Source organism: Tachypleus tridentatus, chromosome 7, assembly GCF_004210375.1.
Source record: "Tachypleus tridentatus isolate NWPU-2018 chromosome 7, ASM421037v1, whole genome shotgun sequence".
Taxonomy (NCBI): Eukaryota; Metazoa; Arthropoda; class Merostomata; order Xiphosura; family Limulidae; genus Tachypleus; species Tachypleus tridentatus.
In genome coordinates, this window is record NC_134831.1 from 13394937 (window position 1) to 13420512 (window position 25576).

At 36.4% G+C, this 25576-nt stretch overlaps 1 protein-coding gene across 3 annotated transcripts in view; it reads left to right on the forward strand.

Moving 5' to 3' along the window:
• LOC143255146 (uronyl 2-sulfotransferase homolog pip-like) overlaps nucleotides 1-25576 on the forward strand; it is a 33785-nt gene that overhangs the window by 2616 nt on the left and 5593 nt on the right. Inside the window, exons 2-3 of one of the 3 annotated variants that reach the window (XM_076510377.1) lie at nucleotides 12758-12918; nucleotides 21523-21576. In XM_076510377.1, coding sequence (XP_076366492.1) covers nucleotides 12758-12918; nucleotides 21523-21576 — 215 coding nt within the window. Of the gene's footprint in view, nucleotides 1-12757; nucleotides 12919-21522; nucleotides 21577-22223; nucleotides 22304-25576 lie in introns of all 3 variants that reach the window. The other 2 variants (XM_076510376.1, XM_076510378.1) reach the window with 2 other exon arrangements.

Sequence of the window (25576 nt, forward strand, 5' to 3'; positions counted from 1 at the left end):
CAACGTCTCGCCTCCCCTTTTATTTATTCTGATACAAATTTATCAAATAAAAGCAACTACATGCATTATTCGTATTTTATTAAACTATAAGTTGCTTTGTTTTAATAAAAATATTTACTTATAAATCTGTGTAGTTTTGAATATTTTAGTCTGCCTAATCGAAAATATTTTAATTTAATCAAATACGGCACTGCGTACATGAAGTTTACATTTGTTATGCTACGTTATATATGAATTTAACTTTTCATAGATACTTGCTGAGCGCATCGCTACTTGCTGAATGTTTCGATGTGGAAAAAAAAATGTATATTGATACTTGCATTAAACAACAGGCATATTGTTTTTCAAATAACGCCTTATAGACCAGTAACCACAATTAACTTCTTAATTTGAAGTCTTAACATTCTGATCAAATTCTAGAATTCTCATTTAAAGATTGCTTATTAGTTGTGTTCCTAGTAATTGATTCCTTTTATGTTATACAACGCTTATAGATAACTTTAGTATAAATTTTCATATTGTCATATATGCATGGGTTCATCTTTCACACATCAAAATTCCCGTAACCACCTTTTGTTTCTTTTCACTCCTCTGTGTATGAATACATCTTCAAGCTAACTTTTTGGCAAAATTCAACAGTACACAGTGAATTATGATTCACTGTCCAGAACGTCCACCATATATTACAAACTTTACGAGATGAACTTTAAGCTGTAACTTTGAAAATATGATTCTCATTCCTTTTCAGTCCGTGATAATGCCAAGTAGCTCTTATCCTAATTACAGTTGTTACAAAATGCTATCCTGAAGACAAAAAGCAGAAACTTTTCGAAATGTCATCCTCTATACTTGAGTTTCTACAACACGCAGTTGTTGCCCATACAGCTAAGTTTCATCAAATGTTATCCATGCTTTTTTGTTGGACTAAACCTCTCGGAGAGTAAGGGTCACAATGCCCTATCAGATAAAGTATCGCACTAACTAGCATGTTAATTCATGGCTACTTTGGCAATTTTTCTTCCATTATGAGAAGAGTCTCCATTATCTCACAGGTTATTGATCTCCTCTGTGAGTGCCTGCTTCGTTACCTACCAGCGATACAACTTGTGTTCATCTACCTATGTCAACTCACTTTTTACTGTTATGATGAATAAGCACCTCCCTTCTTGGAGAAGTTTGTTTTATCCCCCCCCCTCGGTGTGGATTCCTGCAAGTGGTGAGGGGACCTCCCAGGGAAGGTTCTGTTCTTTCATTTTACCTCCTCTGGGATCTGAACATTCACCTACGTGTTTGTCGTATGTGGTGACCCCTAAAGAGATGGAGAGGATCCTGGTAGTTGAGGTTCCAACCCTAACACACCACTTTAGCCTTGAATTCCTATAGACAGGCAGCCTTGGGGTGGCTCCTCTTGGGTCAATCGGTTAGTCCACTTGTGCTAGGGTCAACCAAGTACCAGTGTTGGATGTTCTCAACAGGTGTTGTGGACATTGTGTCTGATGCTGGTGTTTGGGTATAGTGCTCACGAAACCCTGGGGTTGCTGCAGTGTCCTTTTTTATCATTATAGTGCGTCCCCTCGTAGGACTTCAAGGTGGGTGGGGTCAGTGGGCACCAAAATTTTCCTTTTTTTATTATGTATCCTTTAAATAAAAACTTTAAATAAAATAGTGAAAAAACATCTATAGGTGAACGACAACACCTGTTGTACGTCATTTTCTTATCCTACATTCTCTTTCAAACCTTTAGAGCAAATGTCTCCCTTTTTCATTCAGAAGGAACTAGAGGGACTTGCTGGCTATCCACAGTTAGTCTAAAAGCTTTGTTCTGGTGACATATTGGTGGAAACATCCACATCTCAACACAGTAACTCCTCTAGCATTCAAAGGCAATTGGGAATATACCTATTGAGTTTACACCTCATGCTACTTTGAATTCATCACAAGGAGTTATCGTTGAGAGGGATTTGAAGAACATTCCCGAATCGGAGATTCTCGCTGGTTTCTCCACCAAAGGAGTTTCTGCAGTGAGGTGTATCTCTACTCGCAAAGATGGAATTATGATGCTGACCAATGTCCTCATTCTGACGTTTAAATTCTAGGCAGGTTATTTTAATTGCAATGTACGGCCATATATTCCAAACCCTTTCTGATGTTTCCAATTTCCGCGGTTCAGTCACTCAAAGACGTCATGTTGTGGTTCCTTGACGTGTGCTCGTTGTGGTATCAAGGCTCATGATGCCTATGAATTGCGTCAATTGCAATGGGTCTCACCCATCCTACTTTTGTTCTTGTCCTAAATGTTTGGAAGAAAGAGATGCAGCATTTGAAAAGGATTGATAACATTACTTATCTTGAGGCTCGAAAGTTGTTGTCCACCATGCCATCTTTGTATGCTGCTGCACCTCATTCCACTACTACAGTGGAAGTGCAGACGAATCTATTTGTGCCTCCAGCAGAACCGTTCTCAAACCAAATGACCTCCATGGTTAAGAAAATTGATGAATCAACTTCAACACCTATCTCTGTCCCTTACATACATTCCAGCAAATCCCAAAATCCACTTTCTTTGGTTCCGGATACAGGCATTTCATCGGAAACATCTTTTCCCACCTCAAGATGCAAAACGATCATTCGTTGACGTCCTCAGTTGGTGGAATCCTCTTCCAACAGCAAAGACCTATCAATTCGACCAAGGGCAGGATCCATGGAGGTCGATTGACCTCTCTCGAATACGGACAGTAAGTAAAAAAAGATGTGGTCGTGAACAGAAGGGTTCTTCACCCAATTCGCCTACACATAAATAAAATTGGCCACCTTGATACAATGGAACTGTCGAGGTTTATGTTCTAATCTGGATGACATCAAAACACTGATTGCTTCCTACCATCCTGTCTTTCCTTACAGGAAACATTTCTGAAACCCGCCAATACAGTCATTTTTCGGAAGTTTTCTTTGTACAGAAATGACAGGCTGTGTGATGGACGAGTGCATGGAGGGCTGGCACTGTTGGTTGATCAGCATCTACCTACCCTGTCTTTGTCACTCGACACACCCCTGGAGGCCATAGCCATCCGTGTTTCCTTGAGTCGTACCATCACTTTTTGTTCTCTCTACCTGTTGCCTGGAGAGACCTATGATCAATCAGACCTTGATGCTCTCATTAACCAGTTATCGTCTCCCTTTTTAATTCTGGGGGACTTTAATGGACATCATCCCCCTCTGAGAAAGTGCTGATATTGATAGGGGTCGCTCCGTAGAGTGTATGCTTTCTGGTCACACCTTTCTTTTTTCAATACTGGTTCTTCTACTTATTTTCATGCACATAGTCGATTCTTTACTGCTATTGATTTTTCAATTTGCTCCCCTTCACCATTCTACAATTTTCTTGGAGGGTTGACAATAATCCACGAGGCAGTGATCATTTTCCTATAATTTTGAGAGAGACTGGCCGTGGTCGATGCCCCCTGACCCGCGTGCCCCAGTGGAAGCTGGATCAGGAAAGCTGGCCCTCTTTCACTGCTCTCACAGAACTTTATCCTTCCCTCGTCTGTAAGCCATCAATAGACGACTGTGTGGCAGCAATAAGTAACTTTATTAAAGAAGCAGCTGTTCAATGTATTCTTAAAACCTTGACACATTTTCCATGATATCATCATCCGTGGGGGAATCCTGCCTGCCAAAGAAGGCTCAAAAACGGACCTGGAATACTTTTTGTAGGTATCCCACACTCTCTCACCCCATCGCTTTCCAGCAGGCCCGCGCATATGCTCGGTGGGTTAGACTTCAAAGCCAGAGAAATCTTGGATTAAGTTCACAACCAGCATTTATTCTACCACCAGTTCCAAAGTCAAATGGGACAAGATTCGAAAGGTCAGTGGGCAATGTAATTCTGTCGCTTTCTCGATCTTGCTCTCTGATGGCCAGGAAGTAGCTGATACCCAGAGCATCGCCGATACTCTAGGTGAACGCTTTTACCAGGTATCTAGCACTTTTGCTTCTATTTCCACCTTTTTAACCATCAAGACTTGGACAGTGCAAACACCTCTTTCCTTTCGAGCTAATTGTCTCTATGACTATAATCGCCCCTTTACACTGGTGAAACTCGAACTGGCCTTCCATCGGTTGGACCTGATGCTGCGCCATCTATCTCCTGCTTCTCTTGCTATTGCTATTCTTCTAATTGTTTTAAGCGGGTCTGGCCGAATAATGTTTTCTCTTGATGCCTGGGGCCAGACTATTGTTCTACCTTTCTCTAAGCCTGGGAAGGATCCCAAGATTCTTTCAAACTACTGTCTAATTGCTTTGACGAGCTGTCTCTGTAAGACCTTAGAAAGAATGGTTAATGCTTATCTTGTTTGATTCCTCAAATGAAACAACCTCCTCTCGCCCACCCAATGTGGGTTCTGACGACAGTGATCCACCGTGAACCACCTGATTCGACTTGAGACGTCAATCAGAGAAGCCTTTCTCAAACAACAACATCTTGTGTCAATATTTTTTAACATTGAGAAGGCTTATGATACAACATGGAGGTATGGCATTTTGCGAGACCTCCATTATATGGGTTACGTGGCCATTTTCCCATTTTTATAAAAAAAAATAATGGACAGGAGATTCCAAGTTCATGTGGGTTTCACACTTTACCGTTCTTTTCTACAGGAACTTGGAGCCCCTCAGGGCTGTGTTTTGAGTGTCACACTTTTCAGTATAAAGATTAATGCCATCACCGAACAACTCCCTCTTACTGTTGCAAACAGGTTCTATATCGATGACTTTCACATCTTACGTAAGTCGTCGAACAAGTGGTATATTGAGTAGCAGCTACAGACTGCCCTCAATCGTTTACTGACGTGGACCACAGCAAACAGTTTTAACTTCTCTCTTTCTAAAACCACTTGCATGCACTTTTGCTGCCAATGGGGTATTCATCCTAATCCTAAGCTCTGTATCAGTGAGGTTGTGCTGCTTGTGGTCCCTGAGACAAAGTTCTTGGGGCGTATCATTGACCATAAGCTCGCTTTATATCACACATCAAGAAGCTATGGGTTAAATTGGGAGCAGATCGATGGTCTATGCTAAAGATATATTGTGCTCTTATTCGATCGAAACTCGACTATGGATCACTAGTCTATAGCTCTGCCAGGACCTCAGCCTTAAAGCTGCTGGATCCCATTCATCATCGAGGACTTTGGCTCTGCACTAGGGCTTTCCGTACTTCCCCAGTTCGGAGCTTAGACATAGTCTCATTAACCTTCTTCACACCTCCACCGTTTGCAACTGTTTTTACTATATGCTTCGAAACTTCGTTCCTTGCCAAAGCATCCCACCTGAAGTTGTGTTTTCTTTCCTCGATGGGCCATACCTTTTCATAACGGATGATCTGTCATTGCTCCTTTTGGCCTTTGTGTCCAAGTGCAGTTGGGTGTATTGGGTCTGTCCTTAGATAACATTGCTGTATCTACCAGTCAGTCCATCCCGCCACGGGTTATTACAGTCCGCAAATATACCTGTCTTTAAATCATCTGAGAAGAGCAGGCACTCGTTTGGAAATGCTGTTGTTTGTTGAATATCTTTCGAACCATCCTTTCATTCCTATTTTTACAGATGGTTCGAAATCAGGTGACTGTGTGGGCCCTGCTGTGGTTTTTTGTGGTTCGGTGGTTGCGTGCAGAATCCCCTCTACAGTATTTATGTTCACTGCTGAACTGTATGCCATTTCTCTTGCTCTGAATCACAGAGAAGCTAAGCAGTACTCAAACTGCACTATTTATACTGACTCGCTTAGCTCTCTACTGGCCCTGGAATCGCTTTCAGTTGGTTCACACTCTGTTCTCGCCGATATTCAAAACCGACTAGCCCATTTATCTTTAACATCTGCTTCTATCTAGTTTTTCTTGATACCGGGCCACTTTGGTATTCACGGGAACGAGCTCACCGACACCGCAGCTAAATCTATCTGCTCTGGCACTGTCACCGCTGTGCCTGTTCTATACATGGACTATAGTCCTATATTTAAGACTCGGCTCCATGCTAGCTGGCAGTCTACTTGGAGTGAGCAGCATTAAAACAAGCTTTTCCAAATAAAACCCTATATTGGACTTTGGCCGTCTTGCTTCCCTAAGCATCGGAAAGAGGAAGATATTCTAACTAGACTACGCATTGGTCACAGTTTTATAACTCATCGTTTTCTTTTATCTGGAACTAATACACCAGTGTGTAGTTTGTGTAACACACAGGTCACAATAAATTATATTTCACTTTCTTGCCGTCGTTATGACTCTCAACAATGGCACCATTTTAAATATGTTCTGTCCCAGTGTTTATCCATAACGTTAGAAAGTGTTATTGGTGATAATAACACTGTCCACCCTGGAAATGTTTTTAGTTTTTTAAAGGCCATTAATCTTTTTAATGTCGTTTAAGTTTTTAAACTATACGTAATACCTTTTTTAATGTGGTTCCCTTTTAAGAATTACAGTCCATCTAGTTCGATTTGAAATTACAAAATGGCCGTAAAGTCAAAATACTCGAAACCAGGACTGGAAAATCAAACTTCAGGTGATTAATGCTGCTGTTTGAACTACCCGTTAGTCATCCTGCCGAGTTATTATTGAAAGACTTGTAGCATTACTGCAACCGATGGGATAAAAAGGTTGGCTGGTTAGTTGATATGGTGTTCTATGGCACAAAGCAGTTACAAAAACACAGGAAAAATATTAAAGAAGTATCAAGCTTGGAAATCACAACTTACAAGCAAAAATACTAGATGTTACATAAGAGTATGTTCTATTACAAATATACTTAAAAATAAAATATTACATAAGATATCTGTATAAATTAAATTCACTGAAAGAGCCCAGAGTCGTGTAATTTCACTTCCAATATGTGAAGATACTAAAGAAGTATAAAATGGTAAACACGAGATTACGCACTACGCTCGCCAGTCACTTACAATTAATAATCTTGCCATTTCATGTTAAAATGTTAAAACGTAAGGAAATTTTAAATAGTAGATAATACATTTAGGAGACTTAATAACGCAATGAAAAATACAGTAGTGTTTGAGTTTAATTAAAGTCATGGCTCCATCATGGACTACTTACGCAGTGCCCACCGTTAAACATCGATTTAATACTCAGGGTGAACAGAGCACACATAGCCAGCCCATTGTATCTTTGTGCATAACAAAAACCAAACTTATTGTTTGGATTTAACTCCAATTTTGAGTTGTAAGTCCTCAAAGCAGTTAAGTTATCTTTACTGTGAATTTGTTGAAATATAAAAAAAAAATTAATATAGCAAACAACATTTTCATGACTCAAACTACAAAAACGAGACTTTCAAATTTTCAGATATTAAACTGGGACGCCTCCTTCAGCTTTCTTTTTTTATGAGGAAAGTAGAAACAAAGACCTAGCGAAAATATTTATATTTTCATTGTTGTCTTTAGTGATTTTTTTGGGCATTTTGTTTTATTGACCAAGATTTTGTCTTAAAATTCTGAGCGACTTTTATTAATGTTCACCGTAGAGTTACGTAAATGTTTCGCGAGTTGCAATCTGACATGCTCAGAAGCACCCGCTATTTGCATTCGTCTCTGTTTTGATAGGTTTAAAGTCACGCGCTCAGTAACGTAGCCAACAGTGACAACATTTTTTGTTGCAACCTGCCATGTTATAACTTCCAACTTTAAGATATGAAAATCTAAGTGGATTTCAGTTTTATTATTTGAAAACCTGGTAATCTTACTCCTAGCCCCCGAGTTCAAAATTAATGGTCACCATGCGTAATTAGCTTCTTGTGCAACAGTATTCACAGTGATTTGAACAAGGTGGTAGTGTGCACGTGTAATACAGGATGGTAGGGGTAGGAAACGCAAGTAGGGTGATCTTGTACTTTTGCAGATACTATAGAAGCTCTTAGTGGCCATCATCTTGCTGCCAACGAGCGCAGGATGAAAAATTAAGTCCACTGAAGCATCCAGAAGAGTTAAAGTTTGACTTTTAGAGCCAATAAAATTAAGAGATGCACTTCTTAAAGGTGTTCAAAACAGAATGTTCTAGGTGTTCTATGGCCAGAACGGCAGCCCACTTTCTGTTCAATACCTCTCTTAATTGAGTGTGTTTTTCTTATACCAAAGCCATATTAGGCTATCTGCTGAGCCCACCGAGGGGAATCGAACTCGATGAATTTAGCGTTGCAAATACGTAAACTTACCGCTTTACTACCGGAGAGCTAAATTAAAGTAGTTGGGTAAGGATCCAAACTGAGATCTAGGTGTAATGTGATATTGTTGGTGGTTGCTTTCCACCATGAGCTGTATCTCTAGCAGATAATACACTGGACAATTACCAATCATTACTGCAACCAATGGGATAAAAAGGTTTGTTGATTTGGTGTTTTATGGCACAAAGCAGCTAGGTTATCTGCGCCAAACATCCGGTGAAAAGGTAAAATTAAAGTAAATTTAGTAAAATTCATAAAAGTAAATTAAGGTAAAACAATACAAAGTTTAAAAAACAAATAGCATTAAAACCAATGTTTACATCTAATCTTCAGCATTAAGAGAAAAACTACAGTAATACAAGTTGTAAAGGACTTTCTGTAGTATAATTGTAATTATCATAACTCGCCAGGAAGACTAACAGTTGGTTTTTTATTGCTTTATCAAGTCTCCTAAATGTATTATCTACTGTTTTAAATTGTTTTCATGAATTGACATCTTTTTACAACAATTTACAATGTTTTTAGATGTCTCAGTGACTAAAGTTTTCAATATATCTACTATTGCATGGTATCTACGGTGTATGGTAGTTACTAAGTTGTCAGGCCCCGCATGGCCAGGTGGGTTAAGGCGTGCGACTCGTAATCTGAGGGTCGCATCCCCGTCGCACCAAACATGCTCGCCTCTTCAGCCGTATGAGCGTTATAATGTGACGGTCAATCCCATTTATTCGTTGGTAAGAGTAGCCCAAGAGTTGGCGGTGGGTGGTGATGACTAGCTGCCTTCCCTCCAGTCTTACACTGCTAAATTAGGGACGGTTAGCGCAGATAGTCCTCGAGTAGCTTTGCGCGAAATTCAAAAACAAACAAACAAAACTAAGTTGCCTGAACTCTAAAAATATTACACTTTTTCAGAAATTTTGTTCAAAGCTACACAAGGGCTACAAGCACTGCATTCCTATTGTTGGACTGATAGACTAGAGGGAATGCTAGTAAAAAACACTCGCCGCCAAATCTTAGGCTACTGTAACAAAAGAGTGGAATTTTACTGTCACTTTTATGATACACCTGCGGTTCCAAAACGTGGAGTGCGTTTGTACAACAAAAGGTTGCCAACCCGGAATACATTTGCGGGAGCTGTACCTTAAAAGTGTGTTATATCGGTAATTTATTAAAACTTCTGGTGAAAAGTAAAGTAAAGTAATCTTACTACCTTATGAAACTTGTTGGTAAAAACCAAAATATATTGGGTAAACGTCAGAGGACAAATAATTATGTAGTATATATATATATAAACATGTTAAAAGACATAGAAAAAATATTAAACATGTATCAAGCTTAGAGATCACAACTTACCAGCAAAAATACTAGATGTTACATAAGAGTATGTTCTATTACAAATATACTTAAAAATAAAATATCATGCAAGATATCTATATTAAATTCATATTGACTCTTCATCAATAAGTTGAAAGGGCAAGATATAAAGAAGTTTTCCATGAACTTGTTTTGTTTTTAACCATGTTCCACACAGTTACAGATCCTTTGTCCATGGTTTAATCACGTTCATCCATCCACACAACAGAACATGCCAGTAATCCTCTAAGGAAAGTCGGAGATTATTTTGAACCCCTTAAAAGTTTGTGGAATGTTGACAGAGCTGCAAAAAAAAAAAAAAAAAAATTAGCACATTTGTTTTAATTAAAAAGTACTTTTGATATTGAAATGGAATTACAAACTGTAAAATAATGTGTAATTGACTTATCAAATGATCCTTAACCAGGCCTTTTATTTCTTTCTTCTTGTATTTTAAAATCTCATTCATTCACAAACTATTTCACAATTTATGAAACTTATCCTACTGACAAATCTATATCAACTCTAACCAGGTCTCTCCTTATGAGTAATGATTGATTTACTCTTATTTTGTACTTATTTATTTATGTACAAAACTTGTATAGCTAAACAGAATCATAAAATGTTTTTCCCCTCTACTTTTACCTTCACTTTTACTACAAAGTAAACATTCTGAACTGAGATTTTACACTATTACCTCATGAGAAATAAGTCACTCTATACTGAAAACACAATTGTCTCTTCAATCACAAAAAGGGTGGTATCCTCATATCAGATAGATGTGCCAATTGCTACTGTTATTATACTGTGAAACAACGATTAAAGTTTATGACAAATTTGTGTTGTCCCTGTTTTATTACATTACAAATGATTCGTAACCTGTATGTATCATTGAATAACAATGTTTAAGTTTGTATAAAATATCTCTTTAATGTAGATACATTTCATTTTACTTCAGTGTTACTGTTTGTTTAGTACCTGGGTCTGTGGTGATCTTGCAGAAGCTGAAGTTTAATATACAAACAAATCCAATAAATGTATTTGAGTTGTTACTTAATTTCTGTATTATACATTATTCTAGTATGAATAGGCTCTTTTTAGTATGTAATATTATGGTATCCACAATTACTGAATCCATTACTATAGTTAGGGATATTCCCCTGTACATTATATTGTTATAGGGCAGTGACCATTTTTTCATATGTACTTAAGTCTGTTCTAAAACATACCATGGCTGTTACCCTTGGTTTCTTTTCTACTCTGTACAACACTTTATTACCCCAAACATTTTACAGGACGCGTCTTATTTCCAGCATGACCAAAACCCTCTGAAGGCCAATGTTTCCTTTACTAGCTATAGAAGAATGCTCTTTTTCCATTTATTAAATATGTAAATCCTAGCTATCTGTTAATTTACTAAAAAGGGCGATGGGTCTCGATCCCGCAGCTCGTCCTAACCACTAGGCTATGCTACACGCCCTACTATGCAATGTATGCTTGAGAGTAGAACATATTTTAGTTTATTAACGTGGTTTAGACAACTTTCTACGAAAATATCTTGTATGGAGAACTTCATAAATTTTAAAAAAGACACAACAAAATGTTGTTATTTTTTGGTTAAGTCATTTTTTTTATTGGTGAAAGCGAACCTCCTGGTTGTTGTCTGCTGTCATTAAATTTCAAGAGATGTATTTTAAAATGATATATGAAGAAACAAAAACAGAAGTATTTTTGGCCTTCGCAATTATGTAAACAAATAACACTAAATCTCCCTTTCTCAGTTGTTGACCTAGATGGTCAAGAACCTTTTGTAGTTCTAGTGTCCTTACTGTTGATTTAGTGCTAACCCAAATATGTGTCGCTTGTTGTACAACAGAGAGGTTTTTATTTCCTTATTTTATTATCAGAATTGAACAGTTCGATTTAAGAATATTTTGTGTTAAGTAGGCTAAATAGCCACATCAGTGGTCCCTAGGATTCAAGCACAGCCGTCCGTATTTTTTAAACCATTTAACAGAAAGAATGTAGACAGCCAACAGCACTTGCCACTGCTAGTTTTTTGGGCTCTCTGAAGCGAATAGCGTGATTTAATTGTCACTTCGAAACTAATGCATTCCAAATTGTAGTGTCTCCACAATGTCGTATCTCAAATCTTGAGCTTTTCTATCCGCTGTTTGACATGCCAATCACCAGGCCACGTCTCAAGAATATCATTATTACCATTTTCTCTATGATATAACCTATTCAAAATATCATTTGTGAGAAAGTACCTGTTTTACTTTTCAAACTCTGTAAATATTTCTTTCAACAGACATGTTATTGTTGTAAAGCTACGAAACTCCAGTAATAAGTATGTCCAAATCCCGGCTGTACTGAGAATGTCGCACCACATATGAATACATTCATACAAAAACGAACCAACTTTCTTCAGCAATGCACTTAAGTTTATCTTACTTTAGTTTTATATATAAAAAATTCGAATCTCATTTGAAATGTGTAGTTATTTAAGATCCTGTTTAATAGGCCTTAATTTTCGCTACTGTGCAATACTCAAACACTAACGTTTATACGCAGGATTATTTTAATACATGTGAAAGATGTTGGATACCATATGAAAATGTCTATGATATTAAAAAATATTTCTTAGGAAATTGTGTGTGTGTGTGGAAACACGCATATACATATATAATTTGTCTGTCAAATAAATAAATAAATATATCTAATTAAAAATTCTGAATACAAGAATTTCGCCGCTTATTTCTGAAATATCATGTAATTTCACGATTTAATCTAAATAATTAAAATGTGGGTGTTTAGTTGTTTGTTTGTCTCTGAAGCAGTGTTTGTTAACCAAACATTGTTGTTAGAGTGCGTGCAAAAGTTGCGAAGAGATTTTGTAAACGGATAAGTTATTCATCAAGTATTTTAATATATGACTTATAGTACAACACTTTATTTGTATGAACCGAAACATTTAATTTTGAAATACACTTTTCATCCACACAGAATATCTTCTTTATCAAAACAAAAAATATCAAAAGGTTTGGGAATTTGCGAATAAAATTTAAGGAGATCCTACGATTTCGGGAACGCTGCTCTAAACTCCTGGTTTCAAAGAGTATGTGCATTAGGATATTTTTGTGTAACAGTACTGTTTTGATCTTTCTATTTTATTTTTCAGGCGTTACAAAAATGGATAATCGTATGTTAATGTATAACCGTGTCCCAAAGTCTGGCAGTGAGACGTTGACTCTGCTGATCACAGCGTTATCTCATCTTAACGATTTTAAACACCGCAGATCTTCAATCTTCAATAAGCGACAACTTAGCATTGACGAACAGGTATTTGTGCATTTAACAATATGATGAAAATGGAGTAAATAAACTTAATAAACAATCATCTCTTAAGACTTTATCAATACGCTGGTATTTAAAATACAAAACCTATAAGCATATCAATGTGGTCGTAAGTTGTCTAACTGCATTACTTGCACACGTTATTCTAACAGTTATATTTAATATCGTGGGCAGTTTTACGGTGTGTTCGGGCATTGCACGCTTTACTAAAATTACCCAGAAATAAATGTTTGTAAACTTGTATAATTTATAGTTTAATATTTTAAATGTTATATTTATTTAGTGAGGTATATACGGTTAGTTATGATCCGATTTCATAACTTTAATTGTCCATAATTCTATGTACATGAAACAAAAACAAGTAAACAAAAAAAAAAAAAAGTAGCCCACTAGACGAATTATACTAACATGAAGGGTCCCGACCAGTGTATGTGTATACATGCCCCACGGGCAAGTTTGACTTAAACGCTAAAATCCCGGGTTCGATTCCTCGGGGTTGAAATGACAGATAGCTCTCTGTGGCTTTGATCTGAAAACAACCAACCAACCAATCTGAAATATCGCATTTGTATTGCTTTTAATAAGAATTTCTGCATACATTTCAGAAGCTGGTTTGAATACTAAAGAATGGAAATTTTTTATCATTTTCGGCTTTGTTCAGATATATTTGCTAATATTTGTTTAAGTATTCTACAATTTTATTAAAATTGGTAGCTTCTTAGAGTTGTACTTTATTGAAGAAAAGGAATAATGCAATTTATAATCACGGTTCACGTTAAGGTCACCCTTTAAAATTTGTACTTTGATAAAATCTTGCAAATTGTGTTTGTAGCTTTTGTCACTTCTTCCTTTTCTACATTCACGTTGTAAATCATGGTTTTGTCCAGATCATTTGTAAAAACAACTTCATTGTTTCTGTCTCCCGGTGGGTTAGTCAGTGGTAATTCTGCGCACTCACAATACTACAAAAAAAATCCAAAGTTTAATTTTACACGCGCTAACAAAGCACAGATAGCTTATTGTGCACCTTTACGGTAAAACAACCATCATTATTTGTGCTTGTATTAAAAAATGATTATTTCAAACGAACTAACTTGCATCATATTTTTATATGCCTGAAAATACACTAAATCGTAAAATCCGTCACTATAATAAGTGAAGCATTTATCATTAAACACAACTTTTCTATAATATTTGTAAAAGTCTTAGCAACGCCGAACTATTTGTTCGGAATGGGATGGTTTCCTTCTGCAACGTTTTAAATTCAGTTTTAAATGCGACCCGGCATGGCCAGGTGGGTTAAGGCGTTCGACTCGTAATCTGAGGGTCGCGGGTTCGAATCCCGGTCGCACCAAACATGCTCGCCCTTTCAGGCATGGGGGCGTTATAATGTGACGGTCAATCCCACTATTCGTTGGTAAAAGAGTAACCCAAAAGTTGGCGGTGAGTGGTGATGACTAGCTGCCTTCCTTCTAGTCTTACACTGCTAAATTAGAGATGGCTATCGCCGTCCAAAACAAATTCCAAAACAAACAATTAACCATATAAAATTGTTGTATAAAGTCAAACCAGTGAGAGTTTACGTTTTAATTATTATATAACATTGGCCTTTTTAAGGCGATTTCAACATAGTCATAGTGTATACGTGGTAAGAATGTATATAATTGTGATCATATTAGGTTAAATAATGTGTCATTAAAAATACTTAATTTATGATTGAAATAGTAAGTTTTAATTGTTGTATCGTCCTTTTAGAATAGGAAATTTAATTAACTGATACATTTGTACTACACATCCATCTTAGATCGAATTAATTATTAAAATTATTTAATGAATGAATTAATTACAACTGATTTAATGAATTATTGTTAAACATTCTTTTAAGAATGGTTTAATTAATTAGCGATTAATTATTGGCATAATGTGATTCATGATTTTCTAGAAACGTGTTTTCTACTTTGTGATAGGATGATTAATTATTAATTAAATCACGAATTAGCGCCCAGTGCCCCTTTTTTTATGATTGATTAATTAATTAGTATTAAGCATCCTTTTCGTGATGGCTTAATTATATTCTTGTTGAGACATGACGGCCTGTCATAGTGGCCTAAGAACATGTCCTCTACTTTGGCCACCTTTCTGGTACTGAACTAATATTTCAGCTTTTCTTAAGTTTTAGTTGCGCCCTCTTCTGACACTATAGCATCATGACCGCTTAGTAGCGCCCTCTGATGTCAACATTTGAAGCTGTGAGATTGTCATCTTATCGCTGAGAAAGCAAATTAGCGTGAGGCAGCATACTTTTGCCGTGATACTCTAACTACTCTCACCTAAGGTGTCCGACTTAAAATTCTTGCTGATTACCCAGGTATTTAAATAAGCCAAAATATTAATTCTTCCCTACTTTATATGTACGATTTGCCTAAACAAATAAAGAGGGCCGTCCTCTGAGACAATTTCTAAAAGGCGCATCCTCTCACGTATCCATTATATAAATGGTTAGAAGGACATCTATCTCCAGTTGCTGGAAAAATATCACACATCCAAAACAGTGTGGATTTTACTAACAAATATACTAACACTAACCTAAGTAATTGAAAACTGTTAAATTTTGACGTTGAAGTTTTATATACCAACATACCACCTAAAGAAACTATAGAATTTCTTAAATGAAAACTAAGTTAACATATTTTTTTTATCTCTCTGGCAGTTGTTTTAATGTGAAATTAATTCAGGAGAACTAATTAATCATCGAGGGGATTCAAAGATAAACAAGTCTTCCTTCGCCTAGCTCATGGGTAGGAGGTGATATGGGCCTGATTCGTAAATGTTTGTAATATGAGGGGCTGAACTGTAATTATTTTTTAAAGTACAGAAAGCTCGATAAGATTAATAAGTGAAAAATAAAGGTTAATTTCCGACGTACGGCCATTCAGAGCAGGAGTGATTTATAAATCTTATGCCAAGAATTTTGCTGAGGGCGTTGGTAGTACCCTAAAAAAAACACACCTTCAATGGTAAGGCGGCAACCATTACCAGTGCCTGGTTTGTGGAAAGAAGCAAGTTGATGGCAGAGTGAATGTCGGTGATGCGGGTTGACTAATACTTCATGAAGTCTCCATGTTTTTGGATGTTAGTCAGGAAGTTGCTAGAGTCCAGATGGAGTTTTGATCATGTGGAATCATCGGGATTGTTAGTAGGTGGGTGGGGGGGAACATAATGAAGGGATCATTAGGTAAGTCGTAGTCGATAACTAGGGCGTTGGGCAAATTTGACGAGAACAAGGTAGAAGGCGAGCCTGTGATGACTGGCACTAAGGGTGTAAATTTGAACAGGTTGCTGGACTGTTGCAATGCTTCGATGGTTTCAGGTTGTACTGGCAGCTGGTTCTGAGTAGATTTTTCTCCTTGTTATAGTTGTTTGGGTATCTTTTTCTTGCATTTCTGTTTCTGGTGTGGTTGGAGTTTCTTGGTCCTTTGTGGTTGGTTGTTTTGTATTATGGGTTGTGTAGTTCAGATGTTGTGTGGAAGTTTGTATGGCAGGGGCTTGGTGTGGTTTTTCCTCTTTGAAATGGTGGTATGCGAGAAAGCAGCCGTGGGTAAGCATGAATTTTGCCGTTGGTTGTGATGTGATAACTTTTACAAAGTGAGAGGGTAAACTTTTTTCTTGGATGTGATAGGGTGAACGGCATGGATGGTACGTATCATTGTCTGTTCTCATCGGCATTTTTACGTCTCTTGTCAAAAGGTGTGTAACAATGTATTACTTGTCTTGGTCAACATTCTAGTAAAAAATACGGAATTATCGTGGGAAATTCACCATTTTCAATGCAATGCAACCTTTCCATGGAAGATTTTGAAACGTTGTTAATTTCTTTCACAAGTTTAAACCTTTTTCAAAAATTCCGTGGTTTCAATGTGTTAATGATACATCTTATGCGTGGCCAAAGAAATGATTTTGAAAGTGTTTAATAGCTTAACTTCACCAAACTATCAATTTTAAAGTTGAGTGATTAAAGGATAATCAACTTTCTTTCTTAAAAGTTTCTATATTCATAAAAACAACAACAAAAACCCAACAACACAGAACCAGTCCTCTGAGAATACCGCAAAACAAAAAGTTTAAGTTGTATTCGAATATTTTTATGTAACCACAAACGGGTGTAAATATTATTAAAGGTGAATTTTCAACAAATTTAATAATTGCCTTAGAAACTGTACTTTGGTTAGGTATAATACCTATGTGGTTGCCATATTTTTAAACACTTTAGTTTTAAAGTAAACAGTGAAACGAAATATACGGGTTCTCGGTCGTTCGGCTGTTTCCGTGACGTTTTACAACTATGACGTAATAGTTGCCAAACACGCTTCGTTGCGCGCTTACCATTGTGTTCCTTTCAGTGCTGGTGTTTTATTGTAAATCTATCGGTGCTTTTCGGATTACATAATTTGCGAGACTATTTTTTGTCTTGATATTGTTACTTTATGTTTGTTTTATGGTAACATGGTTTACTGCGTTGTTTATGGTTGTAAAAATGGTTCGGCAGCGGGCAAAAGCTTCTTTTCGTTTCCGTGCAAGGAGAAGGAACCGGCAAGGTGGCGACAGTGGGTGCGAATGGTCAATAGGAAGAACTGGACTACTTCACACCATGCAAACCTTTGTCAAGATCACTTTGAACGTTCATGTTTTGTATCGGATCCCACTGTTTTGGATTTCATGGATTTCAAGCCAGGCAGGTGGAGACTGAAAAAACCATCGGCAGTAGACAGGATCGTCCCCACCATCTTTCCTCGTGTAGAGCTGAGGACTGATCTCAGCCTGCAACGTACAGGTTCCACACCTCTGAAGCCATCCCTTGCCATCACGAAAAGAACAAACTTAAAGGTATGTGTGTAGTACAAAGCGATAAACAATAACTAGTATAATATGATCATTTAAAAAGTATAAGTTTTTGAAGAATGTAACTAGACATACACATTTCACATTCATGAGCATGTTTTGGATTTGTGGCACCTAAAAGTCAGTAAAAAGCTTTGATTTCCTAGTCTAGACAGTGGAAAAATTTATCCGAAATAGAGTATATTTAAGTTTAAAAGCTGGTAAATCGTTCTGTAGATATTTTTGTATCATTTGTAAGTATGGAAAAGTTTGAATAATTCCATTTTTCAAATTTAACATTTCAAGATAAATTAACTATTCTGACTGCTACATCTGGTTTGATTTTATAGACAGAATTATGACGTAGAACTGAAATTCATTTTGTTACGAGTCATAAATACCCGGTACAATGATTGTGGAAGAGCCGAGTATTAGTTACCATAGTCGGCAAAGTATAAACAAATGAAACCCAGTCTGTGATACCAATAATTTATAAACACCAGACAGGTTTCGAGATGCTTAAAATTGCACGTGAAATAATACAGACCATATTTGTTGTCATGATTTAGGTTTATCATTTTTCCACTGGAGGTATGACCGACTCTCAACCGGCCTGGGCGCTATCAGTATCACTCACTGTTCCGCTACTCACGCTCGTGGAACTGTCCTCATCACTGGAACTTGTCAGATCTGTGTCAAAAGTAACTGTTCTAGGTTCGTTCAGAGTAGGTTCGAATTTATATGGTGCTACTTGACATTATTCAGAACACAAAGTCAAAACAGACTCCGCCTCTGTTTCTCTGTATGCACTGGCCAGGTTTATTTACATTCAACGCGCTGGCGTTGGCGGTTTGTTTGGCAACTATTACGTACTTTCCCTAGCGGCAAACGTAAAAACTAAAACGTTCGGATTGTCGCTCGGAAAGGGCTCTTTCTGCACAAAGGTCTAAGTTTCATTTATTAGCACATATTTTTTATAAAAAATGTGAATCTGCAAAATTAATCAGTATGAGTAGTTCTTTTGACTGCAAAGTTTTCTTTTTCCGTAAAATTGACCTTTAAGAGTTGTGGGGTGACAGAATATGTCACCCCACAACTCTTGAAAATGAAATTGAAAATATTTTTCCTATTTTCAAAGAACTACATTTTCTGTAATTGTTCATTAAAAATTGTCATCACAAAGCAAGAAATACTGTTTCATGAAAAAAAAAAGAAGAATAATCAACCTATGATAAAATGAACTATTTTGTGCTGGCTACAACTCTAACATCGAACTCCTTAGGAAAATAAAGGAAAAATAACATTAGAACCTTTACAGAAATATCCAAACACCATTAAAAATAACTTGACTACCACAAAAACACTGAAACTGGGAGAAGTGTTAATATGAGTTTCTGAATATAAAAAAAAAAAAACCCTCCAAAATATGGAATCCAAAATAATGCATTTTTTAATACGAGAGATTATAATAATTAACACGATTGCGAATCAACAAAAATTTTGTATAAAAACTGGTAACTACATAAAAAGAGGAATCGTCGAAAATACTTGATCTAAAGTTTGCCTAATTTTAACACCTCCTAAGGTCAACTTTAAACTTATCTTATTGACTTCCTGTGTCCTTATGGGTATCCCAAGATCAGAGGTCACGTTGGCATTTGTTAACCAGTTTGTGTTTTTTTTTCCCCTGCCGGAAAACAACGGGATACTGAAGAAGGTGTCGACATTAGTTTCTCCAAATCAGACCTCTGATAGTTTAACGTGTAGAGCGATTAGCGAGTAAAAAACGAAACGGTAGTGTTACTTTCTTATTAAGCACTAGGCTATGCGAATCATCTTCGTGATCCCTCTCCAACAAGTTTCGAAACACATTTTGTAGCAATACAAGTCCTCAGATCTGCCGCGGTGCCACTTAAAGGCGTTTAAAACTGTTTGTTTGTTTTGCAATTTCGCGCAAAGCTACACAAAGGCTATCTGTGCTAGCCGTCCCTAATTTAGCAGTGTAAGACTAGAGAGAAGGCAGCTAGTCATCACCACCCACCGCCAACTCTTGGGCTACTCTTTTACCAACGAATAGTGGGATTGACCGTAACATTATAACGCCACCACGGCTGGGAGGGCGAGCATGTTTGGCGCGACTCGGGCGCGAACCCGCGACCCTCGAATTACGAAGCGCATGCCTTAATGCGCTAGGCCATGCCAGGCCCTATATCTATATATGGTTAATAAAACGTTTATTAACATAAGGCGTGTTAAGGCGTTCGACTCGTAATCCGAGAGTCGCGAGTTCGAATACCGGTCACACAAAATACGCTCGCCCTTTCAGCCTTGGAGGCGTTATGATGTGACGGTCAATCCCACTATTCGTTGGTAAAAGAGTAGTCCAAGAGTTAGCAGTGGGTGGTGATGACTAACTGCCTTCCTTCTAGTCTTACACTGCTAAATTAGGGACGGCTAGCGCAGATAGCCCTCGAGTAGCTTTGCGCGAAATTTAAAAGAAACAGTCAATAAAAGTTTTATTATGCAATAACACTTCTTATTTCTAACAAAACAATTTAACAATGAGAAAATCCGCATTTGTAAAACACGTATAATCACTATTATTGCTGTAAGATTTTAATATACTATATAACAATACAAGTCAGTAACATCTAGATAACATTCATTATCTGTAAAAAAGGATTGACTTACTTTATTCATTCATTTTCTAAACAACCATTAATCACCTCAATTCATACACAAGGACCAGATGATTAAACTTTTTGATAACAATTTAGTGTTTGTCATACACATTACTTAACATACTTACTATAATACTTTCATATAATACTCCCTTTTTACAGATCACTAAATGAATTCAATTAGACTGTAATTATAACACGCAAAATATTTAATAATGAACTCTACATATGTGCATTATACTTTTAATTTAAAAGTACTTTACATAACGTTTAAACAATGTTTCAGTCGCTTACAATACAATGAAAGTTATAGATAAATATGCAATCATTTTCGTAACGAAAACTTTTATTAACATAAGTGTATTATAGTTGTTGTAATCTGCATGTTTATAATATAATGCTACAGGAACGTTTATTACAATAAAAAAGATTATAATATACTGTCGCTATTTATGCATCTACAATATTTTTAAAATAGATGGTTCACTGAAAATATATAGTAATGCATATCAGTTAAAGTATGTTTGTATTTAGTTACCCTTTTGACTGCCGACTATTTCAGCTGCTAGAATACAACTCCTAATGCTTCTTCATTTTGTAACTTTTTTCGTGACGCCATTTTGGATCGAAAGTAAAACAATTTGTAAGTAGGTCAAATGCATGTATGGTGCTGACATCTAGCGTTGAAGTTAGGTATTATTGAGAACGAATTAACTCGTCCGTGGCACTGTGTTACCGATCGGCTTGAACGAGTTATCTCGTCTACGGCACTGAACAGGTTAAACTGTACCTTTCTAAAATGCAACTATCAGTGACGAAACATTCTCGCAAACTCATTACATTAGCCATACCAAACACGAACTGCGTATACTCAATATTTGATGAGTTAGCACACAATTATTACAAACTACGCCCGACAAATGGTCAAGCTATTAGTCAGCTTAGAATAAAAAATTGATTCTACTTAAATATGTGAGATTTCGTTATTATTTTAATTATTTCGTGTTAAAATATTTTTCTTATATGTCAGACGAAGATTTCAAATCGTCGACAATGGCCAGCTTTAGTACGTCTAACAGAAGCGGTAAGTTTATTTTGCGACACTTTCAAATGCAAGACATGACGGTCCAGCATGGCCAAGTGGTTAGGGCGCTCAACTCGAAATCCGAGAGTTTGCAAGCTCGAACCCTATGTCACACCAAACATTCTCGCCCTTTCAGTAATGGGGTCGTTATGATATGATGGTCAATCCCACTATTCGTTGATAAGAGTGGCTCAAGAGTTGGCGGTGGGTGGGGATGACTAGCTGTCTTCATTCTAGCCTTACACTTCTAAATTAGAGACGGCTAGCGCAGGTAGCCCTTGAGTAGCTTTGCGCAAAATTCAAAAAACAAATAAAACAATCGTTTTGGTTACTTTAACTAATTTTTACTGAATTAACCGTTTCTTCTTTACCTGAAAATCTATTAAAATTCACAGAAAATTAACCCCATATAAACATGTACTTTTTGTGTGATCTTAAATGTTTTTCCTTTTTTTAATGTTTCGCGTTTCTTTCACGTCATCTTTCAGCAAAACTGTGACATGTCTGCATGCATTCGCGACTTTTAATTTTTTAACTTGAGTAGTATTGTAATACTGTAATATACACGGGAAAGTTAATTCAACGATGTAATTGTAAATGATCTAAACGATATTCTTCTAAAAAAATGGGGAATGGGTTATTTGCAGAGGGCGTTCGTCCGTGAGGTAATGAAAAGGAAGCCACCATTCGCGTACGATCGACACATTTATTTTACGAACTTCTTGGAGTAAGTTTGCGATTATTGATAGTAGTAAGTATAAATCTGTTACTTAATATATAAAATAAGTAAGTGTTAGTGCAAGAGGTAAGTGTATAAAATGTTAAAATTGAGAGTTAGTGTGAAGTAAATTTTAATTATACTGTTAGTGCAGATTAATAAATGAATTTCTTAGTTACACTATTATTACATTGATATGAAATTATTCTAATTGGGCTGACTTGTCAAAACCGATACCACATTAAACACTCACTAAGTGAACAGACACTGAACTGTCAATTACAGAAACGTGTCTAAACATGTACCACTTAAGTTATGGTAAAAGTGAACAGGCACACTGGAATATTAATTACCGTAATTCCAGTAAAAACAGAAAATTGTCTGAAAGTATACTACTGTAAATCTAATAACAAAAATTCAATTCAGAGAAATTGTTGTATTAATCTTGTTATTCACAAGATATTTTTAGAAGAGAAGTGCAGCGATCTCGCACAATTTTGTTTGGATTCGAATTGTAAAACCAGAGTATAAAATGCGAATTTAAAATATAGCAACAAAAAGGGATGTTTCTATACGTGAAACATGATTATCACATAAAACAAAAGTTTGTGTTGCTGTATTATATGCTGAATGTTTTTTGCTATTTATCACAAACGTAACAGTTATATAATTTCCATTTTAAATGCGTGCAATCGAACATTAAATGTCCCAAGTTCAGGAAATTTTGGAGGAACCTTTAGCCCTCGTTTTTATCGTGATTTATTAACAAATCAAATATTTCGTAGATGTAAGGAAAACTATTCGTTTCATAAGCTGTTACGCATACACATTTATATTTAGCTATTTTAAAATCAATTCGTAGATCTTTCGGCACACTCCATGGTCTTTATCAGCACAGTAATAATGACGGGATAATAATATTTATGGGCTTTACATTCCATGTAATTTTTACATAGAATAAAATTATCAATAGGCACCCATTTTGACCCCAGTAAGTACGCCACTGCACAGCAATTTTACAATCACTGAAGTGTAACTATTTCATTCTTATTTTTAAGATCATGAAAAAATATAAAATATGGGGAGTAGGTAGTTTCGTGTAATTCAGCTTTTCATACGGTTTGAATAATTTTTATAACTTAAATCAGAAATGACCTTATCTGTACTCCAAGCATAACATTTTTTTTCTTTAATAAGCTGCGGACATCACCAGAGGGCGCCGTAGGAAGAAAAGCAGTAGAGACGTTAGTTCCTAGAAAATGGGCATTGATTAGGTTTGGTTTGTTATGTTATTAAAATTCAGTGGAGTTTAACTAATAAATAAAGTAGGAAACCCCCACAAAAGAAGAAGAAAACGCAGAGCTAAGATTAAGGTTATAATTACAAAAGATATTCTTCCCCCTTCCCGCGTTAAAAAACAAAACAAAAACTAATTGGACCACCCTATATTTATTTACCTGTAATTGCAGTTACAATTGTGATACGTTAACTTAATAGAATAGTGCAACCACCCATTCGTTCAAACAAATTAAATTATAGGTCTTTCCCCTTACCAGCAATTCTTAGGTTTGTTAGACCCTTCAGGGCTCCTTTTGGCTCTCATCTCCCCGCAATTGGAAGCTGCAGGGACATATTTACTGCAATAACTTAAGTTCTTTAAAAACAAAAGACATTTTAATGACTTTTTCATAACCTGGTAATCATCTAGAAGGTCGAAACGTTGTTCTCTGTTTAACAATTAGTGTTAATACCCATACTAGTCGTTCTGAGATACACATTTAATAACTGCTTCAGTGTTTTAGAAGTTGTTGTTGTTGTTATTACACTCAAAATTTTGAAAATATTAACATTCTAGAGCGACCTATAGTATCAATACGTATAAAAAGTAATATTACTCACATGGGCAAGTGGTCAAAGCACTTGACTTGCAACCTTAGTGTGGCGGGTTCGAATTCTCGACCCACCAAACATGCTCGCTTTCTTAGCTATGGGAGTGTTGCAATGGAACGGTCAATCCTATTATTTGTTGGTAGCCCAAGAATTGGCTGTGGGTGATGATGACTTCCTTCTAGTCTTTCACTACTAAATTACGTAGCTCTCTTGAATTTTATGCGTAATTCAAACCAAACCAATTATATCAGAATTAGTTAATGTATTCTAATGGGTTTCAAATGATAGATTGTTTATTGTGATATTATTCTTAATTAAAATGGAAACGGTGAGAAAAGTAATATAAAAGACAAACACTTTTGAAAATTGACTGCAACTGAGTACAGTCACGTGTTGAGAGTTCCCATAGTTGTATTCCAACCAACTAAAAAGTTCCACGTCAGTTTAAAAACAATAAAATGAAGGACACTCATTCTCAGTAATAGTGGCGTAATTTCACTCACGAGTGCCAGGACTAAAATACCTAATAACAAATCTATAGAAATGAAAGTTTTGGTTGTCAAACGTAATCTCCGAGTGAAAAAAAAAATCTGGTAAGATTTCTGTTTTTTTCCAGTAAAAATTTCGGTAAAACCTAGAATAATGTGCACGAGACTGGCTGGAACTGTGAATAATGGTTGACAATCGAAACTCTTTTTTTCCATCCATGGTGTTAAATATCGGAATATGTTCCTTACAAGATTGTTGAGAGAGTGAACGATAATTATGTAAATACAGGTGTCAGTGTTACCTCGAGCAATAAGATTTACATTGGTGTGAAAAAGTCTCAATGGACGTGAAGCTGCCCAAAAACTGTTTTTAAAAAGAATCAACTCATCCAATAAATAGAAACTCTTGAAATGTGTTTTTTTGTGAATGAATCCAAGTTTTATAATTGCTCAACAAGGAAAAAGGAATCTGTTTGATGGAGAAGATAGAGATACTTTTATGATAATATATAGCATTTTCAAGAAACCTAAAACTCGTGAGGTGTTGCATCTCAGCCAACTGTGTTAGTGACCTACACAAAGTTGATATCACCTTGACTGTTGATAGGAAGAGTCAGGCTTTGATAATTGTCGCCTTAGGAATCCAAATAATTGGATGCCTTAATCTTCCAGAAGACAATGAGACTTAAGTATGCAGCAGATACGATGATATAATATCTTATTGGTGAAGAGGCCAAGAGAATATTTGCAATCACGACTTGGCCTGCACAAAACCCCAAGATGAACATTCGTTAGCTGTTCGAGCAACCCTAGAAACTGAGAAAGTCGGAAGATGACCCAACAACACGACTAAATTATGAGCAACATTACAGAACATTTATAACAATGACCCACAAACGTGTAA